This window comes from Urocitellus parryii, chromosome 5, assembly GCF_045843805.1.
Source record: "Urocitellus parryii isolate mUroPar1 chromosome 5, mUroPar1.hap1, whole genome shotgun sequence".
Taxonomy (NCBI): domain Eukaryota; kingdom Metazoa; phylum Chordata; class Mammalia; order Rodentia; family Sciuridae; genus Urocitellus; species Urocitellus parryii.
The window spans coordinates 64898095-64918962 of NC_135535.1; the positions used below are offsets into that span (position 1 = coordinate 64898095).

The window sequence follows — 20868 nt, forward strand, 5'->3', positions numbered from 1 at the left end:
GGCTGAGGAAGAGTTCAACAAAGCCCAGAGTGTGTTTGAAGACCTAAACCAGGAACTACTGGAGGAGCTGCCTATTCTTTTTAATAGGTAATGATTGAGATTTAGAAAAAGGCTTACTTCCTGGGCAAGTGGAAGACAAGGCCACCTTACAGCCCAAATCTATCATCTCATGAAAGAGGCCTGATCCTCCAGATGTTGTGGAGCATGCCTGTAATCTCAGCAACTCAGAAGGCTGAGGCAGGAGGATTGCAAGTTTGAGGCCAGCTTGGGCAATTTAAAGAGACCCTGTCTCAAAATAAAAATTTAAAAAGGACTGGGGGTATAGCTCAGTGGTGGAGTGCATCTGGAGTTCAATTCCCAGCACCACAAAAAAAGATAAAAAATGAGGGTGGGGAGGGCCTGGTCCAAATCAGGATCTAACTTGCTGTGTGATATTAGGCAAGCCACCTTAGCTCTACACCCTGGTTTCTTTACCTATAATTCAATGATAGCCATCCTTGCTCTGCCAGCTTTTCTGGGTTTGACTACAGGATATTTCTTGGTTAGGAGAAATCTTGGCAAGTAAAGTGCTGTCAACATGCACACTGCCAGGATCTGCTTTCATGCTCAAGTATGTATTGTTTTAAACAAGCTTGGTTTATATAATACCAGATCTACATAGATTAGCCATAGGATGACTATTTGTCTTAATGGAGGTGTCATTGCTTCATAGTAAAGTGTTTTAGATTTAAATTTTCCTAATTGGAAGAGAAATCTGAGCAAAAATTCCACTTGTATATTGTTTTCATTGTAAAGATATGCTTTAGTACAATTGTAGTAAAGAGTATTGTGTATTGTAACTTAGTCTGCATAAGAGGTATTGAATTAAAAAAACATTGGTCTATATATGGAGCCTTTTAATGATACATCTATTGTAAAATAATAATTATGTAACTCCTAATTTAAATGGAATTTAATTTCTTTGGCTAGATTATGATTTGCCTGATTTATATTAAGATGAGTTTTCATTCCCAGGATCAATTGAGAGGAGCAGCTAAAACCTAAAATCAAAACTATCAAATTGAGATTTGATAGTTTCTTTAAATGTAAACTTCCCCAATTCATTTATAGAATTCCATTAAGGTATATACAGGTGTAGAAATCCTGTATCATACAAAGAGAAAGGATAACTACTTTTTATAATAATCATAATCATATGGTCTTCTATTTATACATCCCTTAAAAAAATTCTTCGAAGCACTTTCATATCTACTTTAATACCTCAAAAACTTGAATCTGATAACTTCTTGAGCCTGGACATTGGTGTCAGCCTGGCTGATATTGTCTCCCTTGGTCTTCTTGCTCCCAAAGTCATATGTGTGTAGCTGATGAATCTAGCCCACACAACATCCAAGTCTAGGATGAGGGGTTCCTTTTTCTGAACAGCCTTGGTGATGGCTAGTTTGGGCTTAAGTTCCTACTTTGTATTTCAAAGACCTCTTTTCCTGTCCCTAACTTGTACATATTTGTTGTTTTGCTTCCTAATAGTCGTATTGGCTGTTATGTGACCATCTTCCAAAACATTTCCAACCTGAGGGATGTCTTCTACAGGGAGATGAGCAAGGTGAGAAACATCTGGCCAGCTGTGATTCCTAGGTGGATATTTCTAGTCAATATAAAGTAGCACTGATTTACCTAATTTCTTTGAACATCTAGATTGGTACCACCAATTTTGACTTCCATCCCCTGATGAAATAATAACACTTGATTTGCTGTGTTGAACATGTTAAAGCACATGTATACATTATCAGAGGGCCCTCTCCAACACCCTTAACAACTAAGAGCAGCTAAACTAGAGTTTCAACATACATAAAGAGGACTAATGGAAGGAAGAATTGAAATGGGGAACCAAGTTTTGAAGTCTATCTGTTGTTGGGGAGTGGTGAGAGTATTGTTTAAGCACTTTCTCAGTGGTTGGTCTTGAATAGGACCAATCCTATCAGTAACAGGCAGCCATAAAACATGACTCATGAGGTCTTTTCTAGTCTGGAATTCTACAGTACTTTGCTGCTACAACATTATTTCACATACAGCTACATATATTCTTCTCCACTGTTTCTTTGGCTAGATTATGATTTGCCTGATTAATATTAAGATGAGTTTTCATTCCCTGAATCAACTGAGAGGAGCTAAAACCTCAAATCAAAATAGTTATGGATCCTGCCATAAGAGAGCTGCCAGACTAATGGAAAAGGTAGACCTTAGGACACAGAGAAACAAAGAAGAAGAGGTGATGGGACAAACCCCTAAAGGCTAGTGCTAGAAACATGAGATCAGAGTTAGAAGGGTGAGGAGGTTTTATTTTGGGATCCAGTTTGAAGGAAAGGACAGTCTTGGGGTCTGTGCATTTGGCTAGCATCCCCTTCTTTCTTGGTGGCTATAGTTGAACTACAATCTCTACGAGGTGATGAGCAAACTGGAGAAGCAACATTCCAACAAAGTCTTTGTGGTGAAGGGACTATCAAGGTGAGCAACTTCTGACTCTCTTCTGGATCACTTATACTGTGTGTGAACATGTTCAAAATCCTCGTCTCCAGTCCAAAATTCTGGTCTTCCCTTTATGTTCATGGTCATGATGTTGGTTGTGCTTCATTTGGTTGTGTTTCTTTTCATTAAATATTTTAGACATAATTGAAGGTATAAAGAATAATACAACAAATAACCATATATATACCACCAAATTTAAGAAATCAACTACTGGGGCTGGGGAATGTAGCTCAGTGGTTGAGCATTTACCTAGTATTCATGAGGCTCTGGGTTTTATCCCTAGGCCTGCAAAAAAGGAAAAAGAAAGAAAATTGATTATTACAAATATAGTTAAAACTCCTAATGTCCCTTCCCCACTCTTTCCCTTCCTGCCCCCTCCAAAGGTAACCATTACATTAAAGTTAGCATTTATTATTTTCATGTATATCTTTTTCCTTTTACATCACACATACATACACTATAAAATATTGCTTGGCATATTTTTAACCTTATATAAATGGACTTTTACTGTATATATTCTTATGCAACTTCTTTTGTTCTCTTAGTATTATTTAATATTTAGCCTTGGTGCTCCATGTGGTAGCAGTTTCTTTCCATAATTGTTATTATTACTATTGCACGCCTACTTCATGACTTATATATCTATCCTCTTGCTAATTGGCATTTGGGTTGTTTTCCCATTTTTTGCTATTACAAGTAATGTTGCAATAACCACGTTTTACATTTCTCCTCATGAATATTTATCAAGAGTTTCTTTAGGGTCTGTATACATGGGGCAGAATTGCTGAGTTAGAGGGTCTGTCACTGGTACTTCTTTAGCCTAACTAGATAGTGCCAAATTGCTGTCAAAAGTGATTATTCTAGTTTGCAACTCACCAGCAATGAATGCAAACCTCCATGGTTCCTCATTCTTGCTGCATGTGAAATTGACAGACCTTTTAATTCTCCTAAGCTCATGGGTAAGAAATGGAATCTTTTGTGGTTTTCAAGTCACAGCCTCACAGTTATCTGTTGCCATCTTTTCATGTTATTGGCATTTAAGGTTCCTATTCTGTGACTTTCCTATTTATCCTTTTCACATTTTTCAATTTGGTAGTTAACCCTTTTTCTAAATTAATTTATATGAAATTTTTGTTGTTATATTCTGATACTAATCTTTTGATTATATACATAGCAAATATCATTTGCCAATATGTTATGGCTTGCTTTTTCTTGTGTGTGTGTGTTTGCCTTCATACATTTTTTTTCTACTGGTAAGTATAAGTAATTCAGTGGTCTCTTGGAATGTGTTTACGTGTTCATTCCAAAGTCTTAGTTTTATTAAGCTCTTTCTATGTAAAAGGTTTTATGTCAGGTGTTAGGGATCCAGTGACATAGGAAAGTTGGCCTTTTCCTAGTGTGATTTATAAAAAATTGGAAGTATAGAAAGTGTACCTGAAGAGACAAGGAATGAAGGATATGAGCATGCACATACAAGTGCCTAATGAGACCAATAGGAACTGCAGAGGTAAGTAGTTGCCAATGTGTGGACAGTTAAGGAAGACTTTAAGGAGGTGGTGAAACTGGGCTTGGGACTTAAAGGAAGAATAAGGCTCACATTTGTTGTTTGTACTTTTCACTTAGCTATTTAAAAAATCACTAAAGGGCCAGTGTAGGTTTCCTAGACAAATTTCTGTTTGCTCCAAAAGCTGCATTTCTCCTCTTTCCAGCATTGAAAGCCAGAATTTGTAATTATTCATTCTTCACAAACTTATTATTATTTATACTAAGGCGTCCCAGAACCTCAAGTAGAAATCAGGTTTTTTTCTTATGTCCCAAGCCTTCAAAATTTACTGACTCTTAGAATGCTAGTACTAAAAAGAACCTTATGTCCCACAGCTTATCCCACATCAGGAACTCCCACCAGGCAAGAACTCTTTTTTTCTTTTTCTTTTTTTTTTCAGGGCTGGGGATAGTGCCCAGAACACAGCACATGGTTCTTAATTGTCAAGTACATATTTGTGGTCTGCTCAATCATTTGGTGGATAGTACATAAGAGGCACAGGGGGTAAAGTAGGAGTCAAGCTCATGTTGCCTGTAAAATAAGTACTTGGTACAATATCCAGTAGGCACTGGATAACTGTTATAGTGCATTTGTTTTATTCATAGTTGTTATGTTCTATAAAGTTGCCATAAACACTGAAGACAGAGCCATTGCTCATTAGGAAAACACAGGGTTAGGTTCCTACAAGTCTCTTGTCAACAATATTTTTATCAATCAACCAATATATAATCTTGTTTTATGTAAGTTTCTGCTTAAGGCACTTATTTAATAATACTGTTGCTTCATTAATATTGAACTTACAATCAATAGCACTGTAACTCATGCCTGAATGAAGTTTGTCTCACATGTATTTTCTCTGTAAGGCACATCAATTCAGCTTGGGGCCCATCTGAATAGCAAAATCTCCACCAACAGCTGGGTGGGGGTGGCAAACACCTGTAATCCCAGCCGTCGGGAGGTTTAGACAGGAGGACTATGAGTGTAAAGCTAACCTCATCAAAAAGCGAGGTGCTAAGCAACTCAGTGAGACTCTGTCTCTAAATAAAATACAAAATGGGACTGGGAATGGGACTCAGTGGCCAAGGGCACCTGAGTTCAATCCCAGGTACCAAAAAAAAAAAAAAATCATCACTGCCAGGTTTCTGTTCTTACGACTAAAAGGCTCAGGGGTCACTCCAGGTAAACTGGGCTAACTGGGCTGTGCAAAATAAACACACAAGAAACACAAATACCTTCTTTGGGGGGTCCCAGAAAGAGAGAGAGTGAGAACATGCGTACGTGCGCGCGCACACACACGCACAGGTTTCAAGGGGCTGAGTCTATCTTCATGATGTCCACTGTCTGTAGGTTGACTGACACCTGGGTAGGCCACACCCAAAGGCACAGTAAGAGAAAGGGACACACACAAGGCACTTCCATGGAAGATTCTATCTTAAATAGGGCAAGGGGTTATTTTACAAAGGAACAGGTGAGCATAGCTCCACCCATGGGGCTGTAGCAAGACACACCCATGCATGAGACACCTCCCTCAAACCCAAGAAGGGAGGGGAAAGCTCTGCCACATTTCTGTGACTGGGCACCTCAGCACCCAACCGGGGAATGTGACTCAAGTCACGTGCAAGGTTGGTCTCCCACACACCACCAACATAAAAAAGCAAAAACATGGTGCATAGAAACTTGTTTACAGTATGAGAGCTAAAACAAAAAGGTAGATCATTGCCTTATTAGGCTTCAGCTGAGAAAGTACATGTCAGAGGAATTATTTTTCACCACTTATACATGTCCACCAATGACTGGGAAAGTGCCAGAAGTATTGATTTGGGGGTTACAAATAAGTAGGTGAATTTGCAAATTAAAAAAAGAAAATCTTTTCACCGGAGGAAATATTAGTTAATATTTTGCAATGTATTTTTTACATAGGTTTTTATATAATTGAGCTAATGTAGGTAAAAATTTGTAGCCCCTTTTTATTTCACTTTATGACATTAGCATAATTTTCAATTGTACAGAATTTCTAACATGAGTATAAATTGCTTTATTCTATTTTATTATTATAGTAAGCATAATTATTTGGCAGCATTTACTTCCAGTCCGCCTCTTCTGAATCCAAATGCCCTTCCTTTTTTAGCAGTGGCAGGCGCTCTTTAGTCATCTCTCCCCCAGTTCGAACATCTACAGTCTCCAGCCCTCTTACCTCACCCACCAGCCCCTCTTCACATTCCTTGACAAGTGAGACTGAATCTATCTCAGCAACTGAAGAAGAGTTGACACCTGATGCAGCCCAAGGAGAAGATGATTATAAGATCAAAGAAGAATCCTTAAAAGACAAGGAAATAGAGGAGGGAGAGTCTGAACCAAGCTCCCCTGAGAAGGAAGAGCCTCTACCAGCCTGTAATGGCCCAATCCAGGGCCAGCCCACACCCACCATTGACAGTGACAAGTGCCAGGAGGAAGTTCTCCCTAGCGTCCCAGCTCCAGCATCAGAGAAATCCCTGAACCCTTCAAAGCAACCATCCTCTCTTCCAGAAGTAGTCCTACGAACCCGCACCTTAAGTGAAGAATCTGAACAACCAAAGAAAAGAGCTTCTATCCATAGGATCTCAGCACCTCCTTGTAGGCCTCCCCCACCCAGAGCCTCTCCAAGCCCCAGGCCCGCCTCAGGGAACATACCCTCTAGTCCTCCAGCCTTTGGAGGGGGTTCACCTTCTAGCCCCAGGGCCCTCTTGGGGACTGGGACTCCAAGTCCTAGGGCCTCCTTAGCAGCCTCTCCTGATCCAGAACCACCAGAGAAGCCATTAAGAACTCCTGAAGCCAGAGAAAAGGAAAACTCTCACAATCTGAACCCAGAAGAACTTTGTACTTCCCCCACCTTGCACACCTCCCAGGTAACAGTGGTCTGGTTGGGTCTTACTCCCTTTTATAACCTCCATGTAGATGATAAGATGTCGTTTATTACAGTCTCAAGAATACTCTTTGACACTTTTTTGTTGTTCTACAGATTGTTTCATATCTTCATAGCAATTAATTTAATAATCTAATCTTAGGGTAATTGACTTCTATAAAGGCTTTCACTAATATTATGAGCAGATTTTTACTCCTTTCTGTCTTTTTTGCTCCAAGTTATAGAAGTTCCCATATAAAGAACCTATAACTGGCTCCCAGAGCCTTACTTTTTTTAATTGGGGGGGGGGGGAACTACAGTGTTTCATACCTATGACTATGGCAAGTAGAACCTGAGGAAAATGGCAGCAAATTCCCAGTGTGTACCTTCTTTGATGAGAAGGACGTAGAAGCAGGAACACAGGAAGATAAAACAAAGGGGATAGCTTTTTGAAAGGTGAGAATAAAGATGAGAACAAATTGAGAGATGCTGACCCACTAGAGACTAAGTGTTTTGTGAAGGATCTGGAAATCAAGTCATACTCTATTCAAATTATATGGAAGAGCCATCATATAGAAGAAAGATTTGACTTGTTCTTTGAGACACCAGAGGGCAGAAGTAGGCCCTGTGTAAAAAGATGATTTTTTTTTTTAAGGGTACATTTTAAACCAATATAAGAGACATTTTCAACAATTAGCTCTGAATAAAAAGTGGGATAGAAAAAAAGCAGAAATATGGAAGAAAGAAGGAGGCACAAGGGTGTGACAAAAACCAAAGTGTGGTCTGGGAGTATAGCTCAGTGATAATGTGCATGCCTAACACACAGCTCTGAGTTCAATCTCCAGCACCATAAAAAATAAAAAGTGGAAATTTAAAAATGGAATGGACTACCTTGAAAAACAGTTCTCATTCCTTGATGTTAGGCACTAAGGATATATGATTTCTGATCAGGGGCATGGTAGAGAGGATTATGGTGAAGTGTCTGATTAGATGGAACCAATATTCATTCATTCAGTCTACAATTGTTTTTTGACCCTTTCAGTATGCCAGGCCCTCTTCTAGGAGATGGGATATGACAGTGAACAAAACAAAATTCTCTGCTTTCCTAGAGCTTATATTGTAGTGGAGGAAGACAGATGAGAAAATAAATAAATAAATAAATAAATAAATAAAATTATGACCTAGTGATGATAAGCAATATGAAAAAAATTAAGTGGGAGATGACACAGGAAATTGGGGGCTAAATTTGCAATTTTAAGCAGTCTGGTCAGAGAAGGTGACATCTGGGCAGTGAAAAATGCCAGGGCATGAGCCATGTGGATGTCTGGAAGAAGAATATGAAATTTGTAGTACCCCTCAGATCACATCTGCTACCTGAGAAGAGCAACATGGACAAAGGGTACCAGGGTGGCATTCAGGACGGGAAGGTATGGGACTTTCTCCTACATTGTTCCCTTTGATCCACAGGTTTTTTCAGGGCCTGGAGAGGTGGAGAAGATGGAAGACAAAGAAGAAGACAATGAACTTATCTCAGCCAGCTCTCTTGAGGTACTAAAATCTAAGTCATTGACATTATTATACCTTCAGTCTTGATTCACATAAAGCACTGAAGGCCTTAGCAGAACAAGATACAAAACTTTCCCTTGGCTGGTTTCTAGTTGGAGGCAACAATGCTAATTGTGAGATGCAGGATGTGGATGGTGAAAAAGTATAGGGTCAACACAGGGTGTTAAACTACACCCGTAGCAGGTTTTTGTTTTGTTTTGTTTGTTGCAATGAAAAGAGCAACTTAATGGTATGGAAAATAAAAAATTGATTTCAATTTGATTTTGTAATTATTACATGATTTTAGTATGAAGACAGTAATAGAATGACCTTCTGTTTGACTCTGATAAATAATAAAGAAAGTTTACATCCTTGGAGTAATCTTATTGAAAGGGAGATGATGAGCACCAAGAAGCTGTTTGACCATCTTGAGGTACACACTCTTCCCTGAGAAGTACAGCACACAAGCTTCTTTCCCCTGAGGTTATGTCCTTGTGTTTGAGATCTATGGTGTTTCCTTACTTCCAGCCTTTGTGGTAGGATTGTTTCCAGCTGAGAAGACATCCTGTTCCTGAAGTATTAAGGGACTAGAGCATCTTAGAGTCTATCAGTGTCAACAAGCCTCTGAAGCTATGTCCTACAATATATGCTCCCTTTCCTTGCAGATGCATCCTAATCATAAATGAAATGATTTCATACTCTTATTTCATACTACAAATTTCATACTCTTTTTCCAGACATCCACATGGCTCATGCCCTGGCATTTTTCACTGCCCAGATGTCACCTTCTCTGACCAGACCGCTTAAAATTACAAGTTAGCCCCCAATTTCCCACTTAATTTTTTTCATATTGCTTATCATCACTAGGTTATAATTTTATTTATTTATTTATTTATTTTCTCATCTGTCTTCTTCCACTACAATATAAGCTCTAGGAAAGCAAAGAATTTTGTTTTGTTCACTGTCATAACCCACCTCCTAGAAGAGGGCCCGGTATACTGAAAGGGTCAAAAAACAATTGTAGACTGAATGAATGAATATTGGTTCCATCTAATCAGACACTTCACCATAATCCTCTCTACCATGCCCCTGATCAGAGATCATATATCCTTAGTGCCTAACATCAAGGAATGAGAACTATTTTTCAAGGTAGTACATTCCATTTTTTAAATTATGGACATATCACATGTAAAATGCATAAATCAAAATGAGCTGGGTATTATGGGGCACACCTGTAATCCCAGCAACTGGGGAGGCTGAGGCAGGAGGATCACTCATAAGTTCTAGACCAACCTCAGCAATTTAGTGAGGCCCTAAGGACTTAAGTGAGATACTGTCTCAAAATAAAACATAAGGAAAAAAAGGGGTGGGGATGTATCCCAGTGGTTAAGCAACTCTTATACATATGTAATGGGGTGGGGATTGTTCAGCATCTGAAATATTTGAGAAAGGTGGCTTTGATAACTTTTTGGAAGCTGATATTGCTTTTGAGCTAATTCATGGCCTGGAAAAGAAGGAGAGAGAAGAAGGAAATTTTTCTTAAATCACAGAATTTCAAGTAGCTGTCACATTGTTAATAATTGATTCTATTTTAAAAGGATGAATTTTGTAGTGTGAATTAAATGTCAATTTTTTAAAAATAACTTTGTTTTAAACCTTAGTGTGCTGGGATCTTCCCAGGCATAGCAATTCTTAGATAGGGCTTTCTATACCTTGGGTTCCCATCTCAGAACCTAGAACTTTTCCCAAAGAAACCATTATACCACTGTCCTCTCCTAACTGCTTATAATGGTTTAGGATAACTTGCAAGTGAGAGAGCTACAGTGCATTTTTAAGGAGGGTTAGTCTAAAAGTGGCAGGTAGTGGTTTTAAGACCTCACACTCCCACAGGTATGTGTATGTATATACGTGTATGTGTGTGTGTGTGTGTGTGTGTGTGTGAGAGAGAGAGAGAGAGAGAGAGAGAGAGAGATACAGATCACATGGTGTCTGATCATGGAAGCAACTCTGGAATCCAAAGACCTTCTTTCCTGTCCCAGCAAGTTATTTCACCCTTTCATTCTTGGTTTCTTTATCTTTAAAAGAGCATGGAGGAAAGTCGTCCCTGATGCTTTGGGCTCTTTGAAACAACAGGGTGTGTTTGCCCTTTGTGTTGTATAGACCCTTAAAAAATGTGAGGCACAGAAAACCCTGCTAAGCTGAGAGGCTGGGGAAGTTGAGCCACCTCTTACTGGCAGAACTCTTCTTTTTGTAGGCCCAAGGCCCTCAACTCCATGTCTCTGCACTTCCAGGAGAAAATATCACAGCACCTGAGCCTCAAGAAGAGGTAAGAAGGGGGCTGTGGCTGTGGCTCAGTGTAGAGTGCTTGTCTTGCATGTGTGGGGCACTGGGTTTGATTCTCAGCACCACATAAATAAATAAAATAAAAGTATTGTGTCCATCTACAACTAAATTTTTTTTAAGTATTAAAAAAGAAATAAGAGGTAAGGAGATCAGTGTGGATGGTGAGATTGGACACTGGATGGACAGGATTTGGCTACAAGCTGCAATTCTCACCATGGGCTACAAGCATAAGGGGAATCGAGCAGTAATATTCTTAGGGCAGGGTCAAGCAGGTGTGAACCACTGCCCAAAACTTGGCCTTAACCCAATCCTATCTCCTAAGTATTTACTTAATTATATCTATACTTATTTCAAAAAGGAGTTTAGTAATACAAAAACATCATATATATTGTAATATATTTATAATCACACAATCATAATGTGGCAAAATAATTCCGAAGTATGAGACACAGAATAGTGATATAAAATGGAGTCATGAACTAAGCAAGTACAGAAAATGCATTCTCTAAATTAATATTATTAAGGATGGGCCACAAAATTGGTCCCAGGTTTTCTAACATCTGACAGAAAAAGAAACACCTGATCAGTTCACCTAATTCATGTTGCCTGTTCCTTTGGAGACAACAGTTGCTACTACTAAGAAAAAATTTTTTCCTGTGAATCCTCATAAAAAGGCAAGTGGTACAATGACCAATATCTGCAAGAAGTCCTAACAGTAACCCTAACTACCAGTTTCATATCATCTTTCTCAGTAGAGGCCAGTAGCATTAGATTAAATATAATTCAAGAAATTCCATTCACAATAGCCTCAAAAAATGCCCAAGAATAAATCTAACAACAACAACAACAAAAAAAAAATCTAACCAAAGATGTAAAAGACATCTACAATGAAAACTATAGAACATTGAAGAAAGTAATTTAAAAAGACTTAGAAGATGGAAAGACCTCCCATGTTCATGGATAGGCAGAATTAATATAGTTAAAATGGCCATACTACCAAAGAAATATGAAGTGTAATCCCCATCAAAATATCACTGACATTCTTCACAGAACTAGAAAAAACAATTCTAAAATTTACTTGGAAGAATAAAAGACCCAGAATAGCCAAAGCCAAAGCAATCCTAAGCCACAAAAGACAGTTTTGGAGACATCACAATATCTAACTTTAATTTATGTTACAGAGCTATAGTAACATAAACTGCATGCTACTGGCATAAAAACAGACACATAGACAAATGGTACAAAATAAAACATACAAAGACAAACATTTATAGTCATCTGATCCTTGAAAAAAGTGCTAAAAATCTATATTAGAGAAAAGATAGCCTTTTTAACAATTGGTGCTGGGAAAACTGGTTAGAAAGATGTAGAAGGATGAGACTAGACCTTTATCTCTGACTCTGTACAAAAATCAAAATGGACCAAAGACCTCTGAGTTAGACTAGAAACTATGCAACTCTTAGAAGAAAATGTAGGATTAACACTCCAGCATATAGACACCAGCAACGACTTTCTCAGTAGGACCCCTAAAGCTCAGGAAATAATGCCAAGAGTTAATAAATGGGATGGCATCAAATTATTTCCCTTCTGTATAGCAAGGGAAATAATTAAGAGCATGAAGAGAGGGGGCTAGAGATTCAGCTCAGTTGGTAGACTGCCAGCCTTGCATGTACAAGGCCCTGGGTTCAATCCCAAGCACCACCAAACAAAAACAAAACAAAAAATTTGAAGAGAGGACCTACAGAATGGGAGAAAATCTTTGCTAGCTACTTTACTGATAGAGGATTAATATTTAGAATATATAAAAAACTTTAAAAAATAAACAACACCAGGGGAAAAACCCAATTAATAAATGGACAAATGAATTAAACAGACAGTTATCAAAAGAAAATATACAAATGGCACGTGGTGCAAGCCTGTAATCCCAGGGGCTCAGGAGCCTGAGACAGGAGGATTGTGAGTTCAAAACCACTCTCAGAAAAAACAAGGTGCTAAGCTACTCAGCAAGACCCTGTCTCTAAAAAATATATATACAAAATAGGGCTGGGGATGTGGCTCACTGGTCAAGTGCCCTTGAGTTTAAACCTCAGGACCAAAAAATAAATAAACACACACACACACACACACACACACACACACGGCAACAATATATGAAAAAATGTTCAATATCATTGGCTATTAGGGAAATGTAAATTAAAATGTAACTGTTTGGGAGGCTGAGGCAGGAGGGTCTCGAGTTCAAAGTCAGCCTCAGCAAAAGTAAGGTGCTAAGAAACTCAGTGAGACCCTGTCTCTAAATAAAATACAAAATAGGGCTGGGGATGTGGCTTAGTGGCCAAGTACCCCTGAGTTCAATCCCTGGTAAACCCCCCCATCACCACTACACTGAGATTTCATCTCACAGCAGTCAGAATAGCAGTCATCAAAAGTACAAAACTGGGGCTGAGGTTGTGGCTTAGCGGGAGAGCGCTTGCCTAGCTCGGGTGAGGCCCTGGGTTCAATCCTCAGCACCACGTAAAAATAAGTAAATTAATTAAAGATATTGTATCCAACTACAACTAAAAAAAAATATTTTAAAAAAGTACAAACACTGGTGCTGGGGATGTGGCTCAAGCGGTAGCGAGCTCGTCTGCCATGCGTGCGGCCCGGGTTCGATCCTCAGCACCACATACCAACAAAGATGTTGTGTCCGCCGAGAACTAAAAAATAAATATTAAAAAAAAAAATTCTCTCTCTCTCCTCTCTCACTCTCTCTAAAAAAAAAAAAAAAAAAAAAAAAAAAAAAAAAAAAGTACAAACACTAATAAATGCTGGAGAGGATGTGGAGAAAAGGGAATCTTTTACACTGTTAATGGGATTGTAAATTAGTACAACCACTATGGAAATCATTATGGAGGTTCCTTAAAAGATTAGTCATGGAACCACGATATGACCCAGTTATGCCACTCCTCAATATTTATTCTAAAGAATCAATGTCCTCGTACTATAATGATAATGCAAATCCATATTTATAGCACCACAATTCACAATAATCAAACTATTCAACCAACCTAGATGTCCATCAGTGGATGATTGGATAAAGAAAATGTGGTATATATATACACAATGAAGTTCTAGTCAACGAAAAATAAAAATGAAATTATGTCATTTGCAGGAAAATGAATGGAACTTGAGATCATTATGTTAAATGAAATAAGCCAAACTCAGAAGGTCAAGGGTTATATGTTTTCTATCATATGTGGAAACTATAAAGGAAAAAGGAAGAGAGGTGATGGTGGTGGTGGTGGTGGTGGTGGTGGAGGAGGAGGAGGAGGAGGAAGACTGATCCCATGAAAAGTAAAGGAAAATCAGTAGAATAGAGGAAAGCGGACTGGGGTGGGGGAAGAGGGGAGGGAGGGGGAAGTGCTGGGGAGGGATATTAGACAAATTATATTTCTGTATTGTGTGCATGTATGAATATGTAACGACAAATCCCACCATTATGCACAAGTAAAATGCACCAATAAAAAGTGTGGAAGAAAATACAATTCAAGATAAAGAAATCAAGAGGTTGAAGGGAGGGCAGATCAGCATCTAATGCAAACATATTTTTTTTCCAGATATCTGTAAGTCAAACTGCACAACTCTGAAGAGAAACTGCCAAGACCTCCTCTATACATGTCTCCCCAGAGGAACTCCTTAACCAAAGGGGATAGGTCAAGGGGTATAACGCCACATTCACTTCTAGGTGCTCAGGCAGTGTGGATGCTGGTCATCTCCAAGACCTGGCATTAATGGATGCTGAGGAGCAGCCTTAGAGGAGGGTGGGAGGAAGGGAGGGGGTGGGGAATGGGAGGAAGGCAGGCTTGGGAGAGGTGAATATCAGACTCTGGTTTTATTCTTAAAAGAATAAGATTTTATGTGTTTCAATGGGGCTATTGTGACTATAAACAGCAAAAGTATCTATAGACACATACTTGTCCACAGAGATAAATAACCACACATACTCAGAGGATAGTGGACAAATTTGTGTCATTTTGCAGGACTTAAAACCAAAGACAGGTTTTCAGATTGCTAAATAAAGTGTGATTTTGACTATATATGGATTCTTTGTTTGACAGTGCACACTGTTTTCCACTTAGGTATGGGTGTTGATTTTGCCCTTAGGTATAGGTGTTGATTTGCCTCAGACAAATTTAGTCATATCCCTGACCCCCAGTTCACTCTGCCTCCTGGCGGTACCTCTTTTTAATAGTGCCTCTCTTCAATCCAGATACATTACTGCATATACTGGGATTGTATTTTAGAACTGTATCTGGGATTTGCAATTAAGTACTTGGTTCAAATAAGAATCTGAGCACAATGGAAGAAGATATGAAACTCCACAGGAAGGGGAAGGATACAAAATATAGTGGAAATAGGATTAAATTTAGAGCCAGAAGTACTGGATTCAAGTCCTACCATTTGCTTTCTATGAAAATATTTGTGAAAAATAAGTAACTCTGAAGTCCTACCACCTTGATAAATACATGTTCACATGTCAATGCCCTTCCATCCTTGTTCTTATTTTCAAGGGTGATGATGTCACTAGCTGTTCAATCATTCAGCAAGTATTGAGCAGCTACTCTGTGCCAAGCACTGAGTACCAGTACTAAGTAATAGAGAAACATTGATGAGGAAGGAAATGTGATCTTTAAAGAAGCAGTAAGAAGCTGGGTATGGTAACTCATACCTATAATCCCAGCAGTTCAAGAGGCTGAGACAGGAAGATCACAAATATAAGGCCACATCCTGGGCCGTTTAGTGAGACTCTTCTCAAAATAAACTGGACACATAGGAATTGGAGGAAAAGAAATGTGGATTTGGAGAAGTCTGCAGCCAGCTTGCTCCTCAAGGGCTCATCAGTCATCCCACATAGAGGAAGAAGAAAAATAAATAAATAAAAAGGATTGGGGGTGTAGCTTAGTGGTAGACATCCCTGGTTTCAATCCCCAGTACTGCAAAAAATAAAAAAGCAGTGAGAACATTGAGCAGAGAAAGGAATAGTCAGGATTTAATGATGGGTTAGACATGTTATAGACACTGAGGTTTTAAAGAATTATTCTGGGTTAAATTTGAGAGACTAGAATGTGGTGGTGTCATTTCCTGAAACAATGACTGTAGAAGGAAGCATATTTATCCGGGCCCTCCAGTTGCAAGCAATAAACTGACAAAATTAAGCAATAAAAGGATATGTTGGCAGAAGAGTAGGCAGCTCTTAGAACAAAGAACAGTCGGACTGGAGGAAGGACAAGAGCCAGCTCAGGGGTGCCTGCAGCAGGAATGTGAGGATTGCCACTTGAAGACTCAGCTCCAGCTACCTCCTGGCCCCATGTCTTCTTCAGATCCACATTCCCCAAAGAAAAAAATCTGTGTGGCCCAACTGGTATTATGAGCCCATCCTATGGCTAGGGAAATGGGGAACTGTGTCTGGCTCTATTATAGGATGGGGAGGTGCAGGGCACAACATGACCAGTTGGTATAGTCCATAATGCTGGGAACAAGACAAGTGGTGATGAGGATGGTAGATTATAAAAGAGCACAGGCAACTTTTAGGGATGATAGAAATGGTCTTAATTTTTATTTTGGTGATATGGTAATGGATATATACATGTGTTGGAGCTTATCAAATTGTGTATTCTTTGTGCAATTTATTATGTATCAATTATGCATTGAATACGCTATAAAAACAAACCATTACTGGGTACAGTGGCTTGGGAGGTTAAGACAGGAGGATCATGGATTCAGCCCCAGCAATTTAGTGGTCTTAAATAACTCAGGGAGACCCTGTCTCTAAATAAAACATAAAAGGATATGGCTCAGTGGTTAAGTGCCCCTGGGTTCAATCCCTGGTACCAAAAAAAAAAAAAAAAATCTTATGTGTGCCCTAAAGAGATTTGGAATTTGAGGGTTGGGGTTCTGGCTTAGTGGTAGAGCACTTGCCTAGCACAAGTGAGGCACTGGGTTCTATCCTCAGCACCACATAAAAATAAATAAATAAAGGTATTATGTCCATCTACAACTAAATAAATATATATAAAAAAAAAGAACTGCAGTTTGAAATACTTGTAGAATTTTCCAGTAGATGTGACTGTAAGGGAGGTGGTAATACATGTTTCTATTTAGGAGTAATTTTTCCACTTTATTTTTATCAAGCATTACATAACATACTGACTGCATACTACATAATATGCTGCATAGCTTTCTAGCAAGTGTAGATGACCGTAACTGAGTTATTTTTCATTAGTCAGGAAAAAGCTTCCAAACGCTTTGAGCAACAATTAACTCCAGAGATGTGCCTATCTCTTTCCTTCAGATTTCACTGATCTGGGTAACGAGCAGCCCCTTTTCCTTGCCCCTTTCTGAGAACTTGTGGATGTATGCAGTGGCCACTCCCAGACAAGCAAACTCACACCCATGATGGTGAGTTTAGGAAGAACCTTGAACCGCATCTCCATGGGCCTAAGTGAATCAAAGCCCTGAGTAGTCATTTTTCTAAAATCTGATATTGTATTCTTTAAAAAGAGTAACCATTCAAAGGATTTCTGCCATGTACAGCAGTAAATGGGAAGAGGTTGTATGGCCCTGTGGAGAGGAGGGTTTTTAAAAATGTAAAAGCCGGGGCTGGGGATGTGGCTCAGCGGTAGCGCGCTCGCCTGGCATGCGTGCGGCCCGGGTTCGATCCTCAGCACCACATACCAACAAAGATGTTGTGTCCGCCGAGAACTAAAAAATAAATATTAAAAAAAAAATTCTCTCTCTCTCTCTCTCTCTCTCTCTCTCTCTCTCTCTCTCTCTCTCCCCCCCTCTCTCACTCTCTCTTTAAAAAAAAAAAATGTAAAAGCCCCACTGCCTACTAGAAAACAGCCCCTCCCTTGGGATTCAGACTCACTGCTGGGAGTGACACTCAGGGAAATGGAAGGGTAGAGGGAAAGCTACGAATACAGGATTCTCCCTGTGCAAGCCCCTCACAGATTCATCTGGCAAAATCCAACTCAAGTCTTTCGTCTCCAGGGCTTTGCTGGTCCTCATCTCCCCAGGAAATGGATCTTCTTTGGGGAATGTTCCAGAGCAGACTTCTAGGGACTGATTTACCGCCCAGTGGGGAAAGAAGCAGTAACTGCTACAACAGAGGTGCAAATGAAGTGGAAATTTCCACTAAATTCTGAGATTGATACTTCATTTGAAGACAACCCTATTGAATGAAGGCTCTTAGGAGGCAGGGAAATAGCCCGTATGCTTGTGTAAGGTAAACAGTTTGGTTGGGTACCAAATGATTTCCCTTGATTTACAAAACGTTGTCCAGGGGAAAGGCTGCAGCTTAGAATACTGCCATCCTGGCAGCAGCACAAGATGGGCTGAAAGCCAATAAAATTAGGTGGAGATGAGTATAAAAATTAGGTGGAGCCAGGCACAACAGCACACTCCTGTAATCCCAACGGCTCAGGAGGCTGAGGCAGGAGGATTGAAAGTTCAGAGCCAGCCTCAGCAATTTAGTGAGGCCCCATACAACTCAGCAACACCCTACTTCTAAAATACTAAAAAGGACTGGGGATGTGGCTCAGTGGCTAGGCACCCCTGGGTTCAATCCCCATTACAATAAATAAATAAACAAACAAATAAATAAATAAATAAATGAAATAAAAACTAGGTGGTGGGCTGGGGATGTGGCTCAAGGGGTAGTGCACTCGCCTGGCATGCGTGCGGCCTGGGTTCAATCCTCAGCACCACATACAAGCAAAGATATCGTGTCCGCTGAAAACTAAAAACTATTAAAAAATTCTCTCTCTCAAAAAAAAAAAAAAAAAAAAAAGAACTAGGTGGAGATGAGTGTCTTCTTGTCCTCCATTCTGAGGTCCCTGGAAATCTGTTGATAAAAGGATAGCTGCTGTAGTTTCTCAGGCTTAGTATTTAATCCTCAGAGAACATTGGAAACTCACCACCACATGAGACTTCATTCATCAGCCACTGTAAGCATCTTTATATAGAATTACTTGCAGGTTCACCATCCAGTCCCTGCCCTCTAGCAATCTAAAGGAAAATATTGACAGGCTAGGTCATACAGAGAATCCTAGAAATATGCCACATTCTCCGGCTTAATAAAATATATCAAAGAGCATAATACCGCTTACAAATTTTTTTAAAAATCTTTTTTCATTACGGTTGGATACCATACCTTTATTTTATTTATTTTTTTAACATTTATTTTTTAGGTGTAGAAGGACACAAAACAATACCTTTTATTTTTATGTGGTGCTGAGGATCAAACCCAGTGCCCCACACATGCTAGGAGAGCACTCTATCGATGAGCCATAACTCCAGCCCTATAAATTTTTTTAATACAACAAATTGGGTGCATATGGGGTCTTATTTTTCTGCATGTTTACACTTTTAGAATGAATTATGTGCCTGCAATAAAAAATCATGTATGAGCAAAACTTTTAAGGTAATATTTTATTTTTTTAAAGAGAGAGAGAGAGAGAGAGAGAGAGAGAGAGAATTATTTTTTAATATTTATTTTTTAGTTTTCGGCGGACACAACATCTTTGTTTATATGTGGTACTGAGGATAGAACCCGGGCCGCACGCATGCCAGGCGAGCGCGCTTGAGTCTCATCCCCAGCCCCTTAAGTGCTGAGGGCCATTACCAAGTAGATATGACGCATCGTAATCCTTGCCAGTGTACCCCATGTTAAATGGACTTGCCTTGGAAATTTGCTGCGACCTTGCTTGTGTGTTTGAGAAAGGTGACCCTGCTCAATCACCAGGGTGGATCCAGGATTAGGGTGTATTCCTGCAGGAAGTATCCCCGTCCTTGGGTTTAGGGTGTGACAATAGGAGTTTTAGGGAAGTTGAGGTTGAAGATTATGGCTGCTGGGATTAGGGTGTTCCTGCTGCTTGTTCCCGTTGAGTTCTCATGAGATTAAAATGGGATTTGGAAAAAGCCTCGTGGAGTAGGATTTGGGGACGGGCATATTAGGGATTGCCCCTGAACGCGTGTGGAGGCTGGTGTGAGATCCGGAATAAAGAATTGCTGTTTGAACCTACAAAGCTGTGTGGTGGCTCGTGATCTTGTGCCAAGCCAAGACATTGGCATTCGGCACTTAAGGTTATATTTTAAAGAGAAAAAAAAAACCCTACTTATGAGAGATCATTAGCAATCATCAATAAAATTGTGAAAGTGACAGAAAATCAGTAGGGAGTCAGCTGGGCCACTTGCTAACAGAGAATGCTGTAGGAGAGACAAACCCAGATACAAGAAAGATCCCAACGGTTCCTACAATTCATGGTCAACTGGTTAGCCAGAATAAATGCAAGCAATTGTCTTCCTTTGGAATGTAGCCCTTAGGGTTTGAATTTCCTTTTCTCTTGGATATTTTCTTATCTGAGGTAGCTAGGGTGAACTTCTTTTTATTAACTAATGTACAACTTGCCTACATGACACATTGTTGTCGTTCTTGGTTGAACTGACCATTTCCTACACATGAACTTCTTCCTAGCTGATATTGCCTTGCCTTTTAAAAATATGAAGTGAATTTCGTCAACTTTTTCTTGTTTCCCCTTTTCTTCTTTTTGCTCCTGTTTTTTTTTTTAAATCAACTAACACTTTACGGATGAAAGCAATTACTCTTGCTTTACTATTTTTTTTCTCACTTCATACCTTTTTCTCAGACTTTCAGTCTTTATTCCCCAGATGAATACCCACAACCTGATGGCACCAGTCTTTCTAATCATCTATATAAATATTGGTTCTCAAATCTGTAGAACTTAAAGGAATAAGGAATAAGAACAGTTGTCTATATCACTGGGATGGAAGGCAGAATAACTACAAGAAGTCCAACTCTAAGTGGGTGGCCAGGATAACAATAGCTAATGTTTATTGAGCACTTACTATGTGCCAGGTAAGGCTCTAATGCTTTGTATGAATTAACTTATTCTATCCCCACAGTAATGTTATGGTGCGACAGGTATTCCCCTCAGGAAAAAGAAATGAAACAGAAGCAACTTGTCCA

General features: G+C 39.4%; 1 protein-coding gene and 1 non-coding gene across 2 annotated transcripts in view; both read left to right on the plus strand.

Moving 5' to 3' along the window:
- Bin2 (bridging integrator 2) overlaps window positions 1–14620 on the plus strand; it is a 31927-nt gene extending 17307 nt beyond the window's left edge. The window contains exons 7-13 of the mRNA XM_026398803.2: window positions 2–87; window positions 1528–1603; window positions 2423–2505; window positions 6198–6954; window positions 8418–8498; window positions 10750–10821; window positions 14438–14620. Of these exons, the coding sequence (XP_026254588.2) occupies window positions 2–87; window positions 1528–1603; window positions 2423–2505; window positions 6198–6954; window positions 8418–8498; window positions 10750–10821; window positions 14438–14467 (1185 nt within the window). The 3' untranslated portion in view covers window positions 14468–14620. The remainder of the gene's footprint in view (window position 1; window positions 88–1527; window positions 1604–2422; window positions 2506–6197; window positions 6955–8417; window positions 8499–10749; window positions 10822–14437) is intronic.
- A 1006-nt stretch (window positions 14621–15626) lies between these two features.
- On the plus strand, window positions 15627–15735 carry LOC113189839 (small nucleolar RNA SNORA38). The gene has a single exon (XR_003301703.1). It is a non-coding gene; the product is annotated as a small nucleolar RNA SNORA38 (small nucleolar RNA).
- The last annotated feature ends 5133 nt before the right edge of the window (window positions 15736–20868 follow it).